This window comes from Bos taurus, chromosome 14 (assembly GCF_002263795.3).
Source record: "Bos taurus isolate L1 Dominette 01449 registration number 42190680 breed Hereford chromosome 14, ARS-UCD2.0, whole genome shotgun sequence".
NCBI lineage: Eukaryota > Metazoa > Chordata > Mammalia > Artiodactyla > Bovidae > Bos > Bos taurus.
This window is the reverse complement of record NC_037341.1, coordinates 62,058,423-62,071,396: the sequence shown is the minus strand read 5'-3', so window position 1 is coordinate 62,071,396 and position 12,974 is coordinate 62,058,423. Positions and strand designations below refer to the sequence as shown.

At 36.2% G+C, this 12,974-nt stretch overlaps 1 protein-coding gene across 3 annotated transcripts in view; it reads right to left on the bottom strand.

Moving 5' to 3' along the window:
• Positions 1-12,974, bottom strand: part of UBR5 (ubiquitin protein ligase E3 component n-recognin 5) — a 139,010-nt gene that overhangs the window by 55,522 nt on the left and 70,514 nt on the right. For all 3 annotated transcript variants that reach the window (XM_005215566.5, XM_005215567.5, NM_001192417.1), the window contains exons 12-20: positions 12,496-12,650; positions 10,870-10,987; positions 6,647-6,831; positions 4,327-4,436; positions 3,087-3,199; positions 1,638-1,781; positions 1,432-1,543; positions 1,111-1,265; positions 620-817 (exon numbers count right to left, since the gene is read on the bottom strand). In XM_005215566.5, the coding sequence (XP_005215623.1) occupies positions 620-817; positions 1,111-1,265; positions 1,432-1,543; positions 1,638-1,781; positions 3,087-3,199; positions 4,327-4,436; positions 6,647-6,831; positions 10,870-10,987; positions 12,496-12,650 (1,290 nt within the window). The remainder of the gene's footprint in view (positions 1-619; positions 818-1,110; positions 1,266-1,431; positions 1,544-1,637; positions 1,782-3,086; positions 3,200-4,326; positions 4,437-6,646; positions 6,832-10,869; positions 10,988-12,495; positions 12,651-12,974) is intronic.

Below are 12,974 nucleotides of genomic sequence, written 5' to 3'. Positions count from 1 at the left end.
TTACATTAGCTTTTTTATCTGGTCTCTAAACTTCTGCTGCTTTTCCATCCACTGCTCATCTTCTTTAAAAACAAAAACAAAAAAATACAGCAGCTTAAAACCCTCTCCTCCTAGCTTTCAGGGGAATGTTCAGGTCCTGTAGATTAATACACAAGGCACCCCAATCCCTTTCCCTGCCTTATCAGTTGCCACTCATAGATCCATATGAGCCCTATCTTCTAGTTTTAAAGAATCAAAAGAATGTATAAGTTCTCCCAATATATTACTGAGATTCACAAAGGCTACTCTTCATGCCTGGGATAACACCTCCTACCTTTATCCTGTGTCTAAGAAACACCTACCTGACTATTTCAAATTATGTCTGGGCAACACCTCCTCAGAGAAGCCTCTCCAGTCACAGTCTAATTTAACCCCTCCCTTCTGTGCTTCTACACCTTTGTCCATGCCTTACCAACACTTGTATCACACTGTGACCAACGGCATACTCCTCTCTCTTATCCTAATATACTCTTAGCTCCTATAGGGAAGGGGCAATAAATACTCTACTGAAAACTGTCTCCCTAGACTCCAGCAGGGTCTTCTCAATTGAAATGCTAAGTAGTTTAAAAAACCAGATTACCTCTACAGCCATGATGATAATAGCAGCTTTCTTTTTGATTGTTGAATTGGCAGGAAGATTTATTAAAGAATGTACACCCATTCCAAGACTACTAATAGGTGGAAGATCAAGCCAATCGGGATCCCTTATTCCTCCCATGCAATCTTTGGCCATTGGGTAGATAGTACCATTTCCATCTCGAAGAATAATAGGAGACTCCTATAAGAGAGGGGAAATCAAGTTTGGCTCCCAATCAAATACATGTCTGATTTTTACAAGAGGTGTATTTATTTTTAAATTACATTTTACATATGCTTGTAACAGTGACCAAACAGAAACTTAATATTAAAAATGTGCTGAGTATTCTAAATTCTTCTGTTTAATTCTTCTAGTTCTTCTAATTCTTCTAAATTCTTCTAGTTTAATAACAAGCAAACTAGAACCAAACTCAGCTTCACAAAAAAGCTGATGTTGTCATATACATTTTCAAAAACAAAAATAAGCCTCTATACCTGTCCAGCAGTGAAAATAGCTACATTCCTCTCGTTCTGACCAAGGAAAGCAATGCTGCTTGTAGGGAAATTATTCTCCTGTTCGGCTTTTCCTGTGGCAAGATCAAAGATGCAGTACCGTACCCAATTTCCAGTCTTCAAAACAGCATGGACACCTTCAGAAATACACGGATGTTAAAAAAAATTTGTTACACATCTTTAGTAAATGCAAGTACCCACCAAATTATATATCCCCAGTCACATTTCAAATACAGACACATTTCATTCCATACTGTTACACTTTATAGAGTACGCCAGTTGGAAAAGTTACAAAACCTTTACCTTTGGAATCCACATTCACTGCTAATATTTCCGTCTTCTCAGGTATACAAAGCTTCTTAGGAGTTCTCTGGAAGCAGTCAGGAACTTTTGGTGTTCCACCAGTTTTGACAACCTGTGTGACACAAAAATGAATTTTGCTCTCAAATCTGTAATATGCTCAAGGTCCCAACATTCAACTGGTGAGTGGGTGACTCCTTCATACTTACCTGCAGTTCATCAATTCTAAGTAACCTACAATCCTGCAGGAGAGAAGAAGGGTCAGCATCTGAACCAGAGTTGCTCTGACAGTTGGTATTGCTGGATGTTCCTGGAAATTTTACAGCAACATAGGCTCCATCCACTTTTAGCACCTAGAATACAGGTAGATATGATAAATGTTAACACTAACTCATATGAAATCAATATGCAAGTTATATTATTGAGTAAATTTAACACTGAAGGCATTAAATTCCTTATGAGTATATTTCTTCAATGATCATAAAGTTATAAAATTAATCTGAACACACTCAACAAATTTATCGTTGATGTCTATATCCAAGACATATTTTCTGTAGGAAAACTGACCCACACAACCAGTGATTAGCGTGTGGATGTTTAGCAATCAAGCACAATCCACAAATTCCTCCTACCCTCCCTCGTTATTAGTTTAGAACTCCACTGTGCAAAAGAACTTCTATGATGATGGTCTAACACTCTACATCCATGCTGTCCAACATGACAGCCATTAGCCAGAAGTGGCTACTGAGCACATGGAGCTGATGTGACTGGAGACTGACTTTTTAAATGTTACTAATTTTAGTAAGTTTAATTTGCTACATATACCTGGCCAGTAGCTACCACAATGGACACCATAAGAGTGAGCAATGCACACAAAGCCGAGCACAGCACTTGAAATCAGAATACCTGAGTCCCACTTTTGTTACTTACTTCTTTTAAGCCAGTGGGCTCTTCTTAGAGGAAAAAAAAGGTGCCCATAAACTAGAGTTCTATTAAAGAAACCAAATGGAATAGTACATGAGAAAGGCCTTTGTAAATGGCAGGACATAAGTTATCGGTCCTTTAAGTATAAAGGAAAGACCATCACATTAAAGAAAGTAAAACGCCATCCGGAAAAGATGTACACTGCAGATACTCTATAGCTATCATCCCATTTTGTATTAAGAATGTGTGAAGATAAAGGTGAAGTTAATAACATTCCAGCTGATGAACTCTATCCATTCGGTTTCTCAGAGAGCGAGACCCTCACTCTAGGAAGAACAGAAGAGAAAGTGGAAGCTTAAAGATAGTAGTAAGATTTATAAATGTTATGAAAGATCAACTCCATGAAAATGGTGTATTATTAGTCCCAAAGGATACACTGTACCAAAAAATGTTATCTTCAATTTTTCTGTAAATCTAAAATTATTTCAAAATAACATTTTTTAAAAAGCAGCCTATCACCATGAACGCTCAAGGACAGGCAGCAGCATCATCAGTTCCTCTGTCCAGGACAAAGACAGTGCATCAGGTGGGAGGATGGGGCCCAAGAGATCAGAGGTGACAGACAAGGCAGCCTGGAGGACAGGGCTGATGAGCACTCACCAACCACAGACTCCTTGATAATCGATACCACTAGAGTTCACTTAGTGATTAATTCTTAGATATTCGGAACAAACCTTGCCCACAGGAACATTCTTAACATCTTCCACAAAAACGACTTCCCGAAGAGACCACTGCTCTTCGTTCACCTTTTCCTCTTCTTTGGGGGCGGGGGTGGACCGTCGTCGTTCTTAGACAACAACAAAATGGTAAGTACCAAAAAGAAAATGTGAAAGAGACTTTATAGATTTTATCTAAATATATGAAAAAAGATCATTTGTAAAGGGATACATATTAGAGATATCTGAACATATTTCACAAACTACTGCCTTCTGAATTCAGGCTTCGTGACTAACTTTCACTTAGGTGAACTCATGGTTAAAAAAAAAAATTTCATTAATGCTTAACGATATTAACACATAGTTGCTGCTGCTGCTAAGTCGCTTCAGTCATGTCCAACTCTGTGCGACCCCATGGACAGCAGCCCACCAGGCTCCTCCATCCCTGGGATTCTCCAGGCAAGAGTACTGGAGTGGGGTGCCACTGACTTCTCCGAACACATAGTAAACAACTGCAAAAAATTTAAAAACTTAACACTTGTTTTGGACCCTCAAAAGTAGGGCTATGGGACCAAGGTTTAAAAAAGGAAGATATGTTGGGCTTCCTTAAAATTAACACAAGACTATTAAAATGACTATTAACTTTCAATTTCAAGTATGAAGCAACCACAACTAAAAAATACATTTTGGAAAGCTTTAAAAAAAAAAAAAAAATTCTTTATATCCAAGGTGCAGTAGCAAACCTCAGTTTGCAAATTCTACAAATTCTGAGCAAAAAAAGTTGTGACCAGGCCATAACCAATTTACAATAACAGTTTCAACAAAGATAGGCAGATATTCTAGAGAGTGGCCGTTACTTCCTTCTATTACTGCAGTGCATTTTATATACTGTGGAAAATTATAACTCTCAAAAATATGAATATTCGACACTATAACTATTGTTTTTACATTTAAATAAGACCACTGGACTTCCCTAGTGATCCATTGGTTAGGACTCTGAGTTTCCACTGCAGAGGGCACAGGTTTGATTCCTGGTCAGTGAACTAAAATCCTACAAGCCCCATAAGCCTTGTAGTTCAGTAAATAAATAAATATGCATATTTTAAAAAATCAAACTAGCAGGAGCACAATTTAAACTAAAAGATTTATACTAAAAATAGTCTGAGCTGTCTCCAATCAGAAACACAAACTGAACACAGCTACACAGCTGTGTGCCTGGCACCTATTTTGACCAATGTATACTACACATAAAACTTACTATATGGCATTGATGCACTGCTGGCAATGGAAGATGCATCACTGCATGTAGATGCTGGAGATGGTGGGGGACCCATTTCTGTTTTCACTGGTTCCTGCTTACTTTCAGGCCTGCAGTTAGAAACAACATTCTCTTTATAATTAGGAAAATAAAACATTAGGAACTTACAAATGGCTTATATAATAAGACTCAAGTTTATTCTCAAAAGGGAATGAAATAGTAAAAACTCGTACAAACTGTATTATTCTTTAGAATGCAAGGTACTAAAAAAGATACACAGTGCACATCTCAAATTTTAAATAATGTTTTAAAGCAGGAAAGAAATACACTGTGTGAAGCTATCAACAACTTGGAACAATGATTCAGATAAGCCCTATCTAGGAATAACAACAGAAGCTACACTCAATTTGTCTACATAGCTGTATCATAAGCCTCTTGAGCAAACAAGTTTCACACTTTACTGAACCCTGACTTGCATACAGCAGTTTAACTGAAAAGATGGTAAAGGCAAATAAATAAAAAGTCCTCCAGATCATTAATTTCCTAGATTTCAAAAGAAAAACTCTACTTGCAGTGGTTTATAAAAGTTTGTTAAACACCAGACAGTTCAAGAATAACCACCTGCTGTAACTGAAATGGAAAACTATAGTATTAATAAACTATCCCTCTTCCTTCAGTTATTTCATTAATGCTATACTTGAGAAGATAACTACAGCAACTACAGATGATAAAAAAAAAAAAAAACATTTTTATTCATTAAATGGCAGAAGTCAATTTTTACACAGAAAAGTCATGTATTACTCAGAAATTTGTCATATACAGATCATTCTAGTATGTATTATAATCAGGGCCATCATCTTAATTCTCTCATCTGCTATTTTTCCTGTCAGGAATTTCACCTGAGTTTAAAAAAAATAGTCCAGGGAAAAACAGTGTTATGTTCACAAGCATCTTAGCAACATGTGCCGTACAAGCATACGTGGATACTCATGGCTGCTCTGCACATCTTGTGACGGTGGAAGCCAGCCAGCACTGACTCATCACCAGCACGCTTAAAGTCAACACATTTCCATGACTAGAAGAGGCTATTGACATGAAAATGATTATCGTCTCAACATTTAATTTCACCTTAGCTCTTTTACTAAGTATATTAATATAGATGGCAAATTTCAAGGAAGATTTTGAAAATCTTAATAAATCACAAAATATAAATACAACAACCTATTTTAATTTCATTTTATGCATATCAAAAAGATTTCAAATACCCTTTACAAAGTTTCATAAATGCTATTTTTAAGACTTAAAAAAAAAATCAATATAAGCAGAGGGAAAATCTATAAATCTATTTTTAAAAACAAGACAGTCTAAAGCACAAAGCAAAGCAAAATATCTTAATTGGGCATGAATTACAAAAGAATATTTTTAAACTTAGCAGTAATCCTTGTATAATCATTGTATTCATTTGAACTAAAAAGTTACAGAAATATAAAAACCCTGTAGTACAGGGTTTTTGTGTAGTACAGTCCCAATCATTTCTTTTCAACTGCTTGTATACATTTAGAAAAAGAGTACATCAAAATATTTAAAATGTTATTTCTACAATGTGATATGTTACTTTTCCATATTTCTATAATGTTCATGTATTTTTATAAAATTAAGAAAAAAGCTATTTTGAAACTTTATTAAAGCTCAAGTACCAAACAGCCAAATTATAATACACAGTATTTTTAAAGATGAGTAGATGCTTCTAAAAGTACAGGTGTTAAGATCTGTACATGGCTCCCAAATAGTAAGCTAGCTCCAGAATGTAGGTTTTATATAATTCAGTGCTATTTCTGTTCACATTATCCCCCACCCCAAAATTCACAAAAATCCTTTATAGAATTTCCCTCCCCAGTACATTAAGCTATAAAACCCTTCCAGTGATCAAGATGCAGGCAAGATGTTAGGTGATTAACATGATTATACAAGAAGAGAGTAGGCAAAAGTCTGCCTAAGACAGTAAGGCTGAACACATTGTCACTGCTATATACCACCTTCGAAGGACACACTCTATGACCAAACACAGACATTAAGAGAGAACTCTATATTGGCCCTTCTGGCCACTAAACATTAAGAATAACTAATATACAAATATTAACGAAACTGCAAATAGTAAATTTTACCAGTTCCTGTCAAAACTCATGGGGATCTTAACAAGACCCCACATGTTAACACTTTTATAAGTCACCATATAGCTCTCCTAAGTCTCCCTTGATTATCCTCCTTCATATACAGAGCAAACTAGAAAAATCAAGATTAGTTAAGACATAGTACTTACTTAGCTTCAGTAGTTTTGCTAGCTTTGTCCATGCTTTTCAAGCTCTCAGGAGATCTAAGTTGAAATCTACAGCTATCATTCATATTCCAAACCGACTCCATTAAGACACCAACTTTAGGAATCCCAGCACTAATTGAAAATGCAACTGCTCCAGCATGATAGAGAGGATTATTTCTTAAGCATACCTAGCAAACAAAAGAAAAATCACCATCAGAATGACATAATTTTTAAACAAACTAGAAGAGTTATGTGTTCCCAAAATCAAAGAGCAGGAATAATTTTAGCACACTTGCTAAAAACAAACTAAAATACCCTGATACTGAGAAAGAGTGAAGGCAGGAGGAAAGGATGAAATGGCTGGTCACCGACTCGATGGACATGAGTTTGAGCAAGCTCTGGGAGTGGTCATGGACAGGGAAGCCTGGTGTGCTGCAGTCCATGGGGTCACAAAGAATCAGACACGACTGAGTGACTGAACTGAACTGGTATTTCACGCAGCAAATACCCTGACCATTCTGCTACAAGGACATAGAAAAGAAACAGCACAGAAGAAACTACAAAGGTTATTATAAGCAAAATGTAAACAAAACAATTATTTTTTTTTGTTTCTTATAATTTGCAATTATTTTCTCCCTTAATTCATGATGCTATATATAGGCTCCATAAACTTCATCTCTACAGGTATTTGTTTCCCTCAGAAGACTGTTTTCTATAAGCTAGAATTTTAACTAATGTAAGTTTTCTCTTACATTAAAAAAACAGAATATGTAGACATTAGTGTTAGAAGTTAACTGTATTCAAGAGTGAAAAACCTATAAATTCTTATTGCCAGGGAGCACCCCCAGGTCATACTCTAAAACCAATTAACTTGTAACGTGGCCCTGCCAAATGCACCAACAAAAGCTACTACTGTGATATGAACATTATTTCTGGAAATCTCTTTTGATTTCTAAAGTAGCCCAAAACTTACTGACATTCTGTTCAGTCATTCAATAACTAATGATTACCTTATACTTGACAGTGGCATACATAAAGATTTTGGGGGTGGGAGTTATAATTAAATATAAGTCATACAGAAGAAGGTAACACACAGGAGTACAGAACTGGAAATACTGACAAAGAGTAAAAGTTCTGTCGTTAAATACAGTTCTGTGGCATAGAATGAGTAGTTAAGAGACAACTTCTTGAAAGGGTATGCTTAGCTTGACTTAAAAGAGAGGTTTCATCCATAAATTTTCAAAAAATGCCAGTGAAAGCTTAAATCCTGAAAGAGGATCAATAAGAAGGCTATAATTATAAAAGAAATATGGCAAACTATATTAGAGAATAAGTTATTAATATCTTAGAAAAAAAATAAATGCACCTTAAAGACAAGGAGGTATGTATCCAGTACACAACAAACATGCAAGGAGTATTTGCTAAATATACTACTCTCAACAGTTAGAATCTGTGAATGCAGATGCTGCTGCAAACTCAGAAGTGAAGCCGCTCAGTCATGTCCGATTCTTTGCGACCCTTTGCACAGTAGCCTATCAGGCTCCTCCGCCCGTGGGATTTTCCAGGCAAGAGTACTGGAGTAGACTGCCATTTCCTTCTCCAGGGGATCTTCCCAACCCAGGGATTGAACCCAGATCTCCCGCATTGCAGGCTGATGCTTTACCATCTGAGCCACCAGAGAAGTCGGTCAACAATTCTTTCTGATGCAAACATATGAATGCTTTCCCCATTCTGTGGCCATGGCTGCCTTAATCCTCCTGCTTCCTACACTTTAAAACAGAACCTTAGTTCTGCACTAAAGTACTGGAATATGCTCTTTTCCAGCAATTTAGCACCAAGCTATTTTGCTTAAAGCTTTCCTTCGGTGCACATTTGAAGGATTTTTTCTTTCCTCCCTGTCTATAGTAATGCCATCCTTCATGCTAATAAGGCATCTGCTACGATATCTGGCTAATACGGGAGTTGAATAAATAGGGAATTTTGGAAACGTAAGAGATCAGTATGTGAACTGAATAAGTAAAGGGTTGCTACTAGAAGTGAGAGATCTGTCTGAAGCAACTGACATAAATAATTAAGACTAAACAAAAAATAAAATAATGGGTCATCACTAAAAACTTCCTAGCTGGAAGGTTACAAAGGAGCAGGAACAAGACAACCACAAATAGGAAGCCCAAACAAAAATAACAAATACATTATTAAACTGAGTTTTAGACAAAACAGCTACACTAGTAATTACTTTGTAAGAAATAGGTAATGTAAATGATACCATCTTTAGTGAAAAAGCTGAATTGAAAAAAAAAATGTTAGATGAGGGAATTAGTGCCATGTCATGCAACAAAAGAGACTTAAAGTCCTTAAACAATCATTGCAGCACTTGCTATAATAATATAAACATCAACTTTTATCCTGAAGATAAATTCCTATAAAAATCTAATGAATCAGAAGTATAACAGTAGTTCTTAAACTTTTTCGGTATCAAGACTATCTTACCCCATTAAATATTTCCAAGGACCCCAAAATGCTTTGTTTATATGGGTTAGAGTTGGTATTTAACATGTTAGTAATTGAAACTGATAAACTTTAAGTATATACTTAAAATTAATAAACCCCATGTTAATATGCATAATTTATTAAAAAAAAAATTTTTTTTTTAAACTAGCCAAGAAAAGTGGCATTGTTTACATTTTTGTAGATCTCAATGTCTAATTTAATGTAAGACAGTTGGAGTCCCAGGTATGCTTTTTGCATTCAATTTGCCATGATATGTTACTTTAGCTAAAGTATATAAAGACAACTCAGCCTTAACAAAGATAGGTAACTGGAAAAAGAAGGACTCTACAGATCCCCTGAAAGGGCTGAGAAGGCAGCAGGAGTCCTTGGATCACACTTTGAGAACCACTGGGATACTAGAAAAATCACCTTCCATCAGATATATATGAGCCTAAAGCTGAGGTAGAAATTGTTAGGCAGTGTAGGACTCTGAGACCTTGTTTTCAATATACATCTCCCTCCATTAGCCTAAAGCTATACCCTTTGTCCCCAATTCCTGGAATGTATCCTTGGTCTGGGTTCCCAGGTAGTGTTAGTGGCAAAGAACCTGTCTGCAATGCAGGAGACATAAGGGAGGCGCGATGGATCCCTGGGTCGGGAAGATTTCCTGGAAGAGGGAACAGCAACCCATTCCAGTATTCCTGCCTGGAGAATCCCATGTACAGAGGAGTCTGGTGGGCTACCATAGGGGTCACAAAGAGTCAGACACAACTGAAGAGATTTAGCAATTTATGTCCTTGGACTGATAAATTATCAACACGCAGATCCAGGGAACAGCAGTGATTAACTTCTGTTTCATATGCTGAGGGAAAAACAACTGGTGATCATTAATCTTAAACCCATACATTTGGTCCATTATAAAACGTCCAGTGGGCATGAAGAAGGGTGGTGATTTAATCCTAGGATCAAGAGAAACCATAAAGATGTTAAGCATCTGGACCTTTAAATTGATTGATTAAAAATAACGGATTTTAAGGACAGGAACCAACCAAAAATGTACAGATTAATACTGGTAAAGATATAAAGCTGCTGTAATCCCCGTGTTTTGGGGGGACTCTTTACCCCCTCCCTCTCAGTGTCTATGCTGAGAGCTTTGTACTTTCCTCTTCTCTAATAAATCTTATTCACTTGCTACTGTGAGCATTTGTGTGTTCATGGATTTCATTCTTTGGCTTCGCGAACAGGAACTCTGATTCCTGCTTCAAAACCATCTCAGAATCAAAACACAGAAACTAGTAGAAGCACAGGGATTTGATGAAGCCTCCTGTCTCATGCTGACAGTATGACCAGAGAGCAAAATCTTTCAAACTGCTTGGTTGTTAAGAATCATCTGGTGTTTGTTAAACACAATGAAGCCTGGGTCCTACCACCAACCAACTGAAGGAATGTTTCAGGTAAGCAGTTCCTGGCTATACAGTTAAGTACAGAATGATTCCTAAAATCAGGCAAATCTAGGATCCCGGCCACACAGGAAAACCAACTGACATCAGGGCAGAATCTATACGTGACTCAGTTATTGAATAAAAAGTGATGTGGCACATACATACCACTGGAACTTAGTCCTTCAAATGACATTCATTTATAAAACTGTCTATGGGGGAATTAACTACAGGGAAAGAAACTGATTTTGAAGAGCAACAATGTCCCTTAAGATAGACTTAATTCTAATCACTTACCTGGGTACCAACAGTGATGTTCGGCATTGAAGAAATACCAGCACTAGATTTGGGCTTTTTGTTTTTTGCTCTAGCTTTCTCTAACATTTTTTTCCTTTGACTAAAAGGCACTACACCCCTGAAAGTGAAAAGCAAAAATTGGACAAATAAGCAGCAAAGAAGCCATTAAACAAATCTAAAATTTCACACATTGTATTTAACTATTACTGTTATTGAAAGTGAAGTCACTCAGTCGTGTCCGACTCTTTGCGACCCCATGGACTGTAGCCTACCACGCTCCTCTGTCCATGGGACTTTCCAGGCAAGAGTACTGGAGTGGGTTGCCATTTCATTCTCCAGGGGATCTTCCCAACCCAGGGATCAAACCCAGGTCTCCGCGTTGTAGGCAGACGCTTTACCGTCTGAGCCACTATTTCTTCTCTAACATTTTTGCCTCAGTATAATATTAACGTGTGCAATTTATTAATAATAACTTGATCACAGGTCTGACAGTATATAATTGGACCAACTTTTATTATTAACCCTTATTTAATCATTAAGGATTAAAATTTACAGGAAATTCATCATTTGACATTTTCTTGTTTAGTTTAACTAATTTAATTCTGTTTTAATTAGTAGATCTCCCTATGTTATTTTTACCAATGCAAAGTTGCTGATTTCTTAAAACACAACAGAAAACATATTTAAAGTCCCTTTTGAAAACTAAAGGAATAAAGTGAGGCACAGAATATTCAGGCAATGAAATACTTTAATAAATTTCTATTTTATGTTACTGTTAAATGAAAAAAGTATAAAAAGTACTGTTTTTAATTAAGCAAAAGCAAAATACACATTTATACATACAAAAAAAGATTAATAAAACATACCCAAAATGTTAACAGTAGTTATATTCAGGTTGTAGGATTATAAGTGATTTTTATTTCTACTTATACTTTTTAAAAATTTCAAAAGTATAGTCACTAAGTATATATTATTTTTGTAACCTTTTTTTAATCTTAAGGTTTATTTTTAATGTTACTTTGCTCCAAGGTGAAAATTTCCCTCTGTATAAGCATCTTTTTTTTTAATAGTTGATTTACAACGTTGCATCAGTTTCTGGTGCACAGCAAAGTGGTTCAGCTACACATACACACAGAACAGGAAAAAGAGTGTATGTATAATATGTATACAGTATGTATATATTTTTTTCATATTCTATTTTTGCTTCACCATTATGGTTTATTATAGGATACTGAATATAGTTCCCTGTGCTATTCAGTAAGAGCTTGTTGTTTACCTATTTATAGTAGTTTGAATCTGCTAATCCCAGACTCCTACTTTATCTCTCCCCTGCCCCCTTACCCCTTTGATAACCACAAGTTGTTTTCTATATCTGTGAGTCTAAAGCATTATCTTTCAACTGACCTTCTCTATTGCTTTGACTACTTAAAGCACCTATCTATGTACATAAACATCACCAACTCAATGGACAAGAGTTTGAACAAACTCTGGGAGATAATGAAGGACAGGGAAGCCTGGGGCACTTCAGTCCATAGGGCTGCAAGGAGTCAGACATGACTGAACAACCACCACCATAATGTACATAAAAGCCTCCAATGGTAAGAAATACCCCTCTGTGATACTCACCACCAGTATAAATTGTTCTCCAGCTGTGCACAGGTGTAAAGGGCACAGCAATGTAAAGAAACAATCCGTTCACCCTGAAGTTCTGAGTAAGTCTGGGCAGTGTGCTCTAATTTAGAAGCCACAGAACTTAAAGTTTCATCAACCCAGGTAGCAACCTGAAGAATAAAATATCACAAGCTTAAGTAAAAACACGTAATCTTTTCCAAGGGACTGTGGTCAAAACAAGGGCAAGGAATATCTACACTGTGGACCAGAATTCTACAGGAAAGAAAAACAAGTAATTAGGAAAAGGTTCTTAATGAGACTAGAAACTAAATTACTTCCTTCACACAAATCAATCAACATAGTACTGAAATAGATGGTTCTAAGGCATTAATTGAAAATAAACATCTGCTCCAACAATTTTTAAAAGAATTTAGTGACTCTAAAGTCAAACTGATAATCTGAGGATAGTATAATAGCTATACTTCCTCTATCTA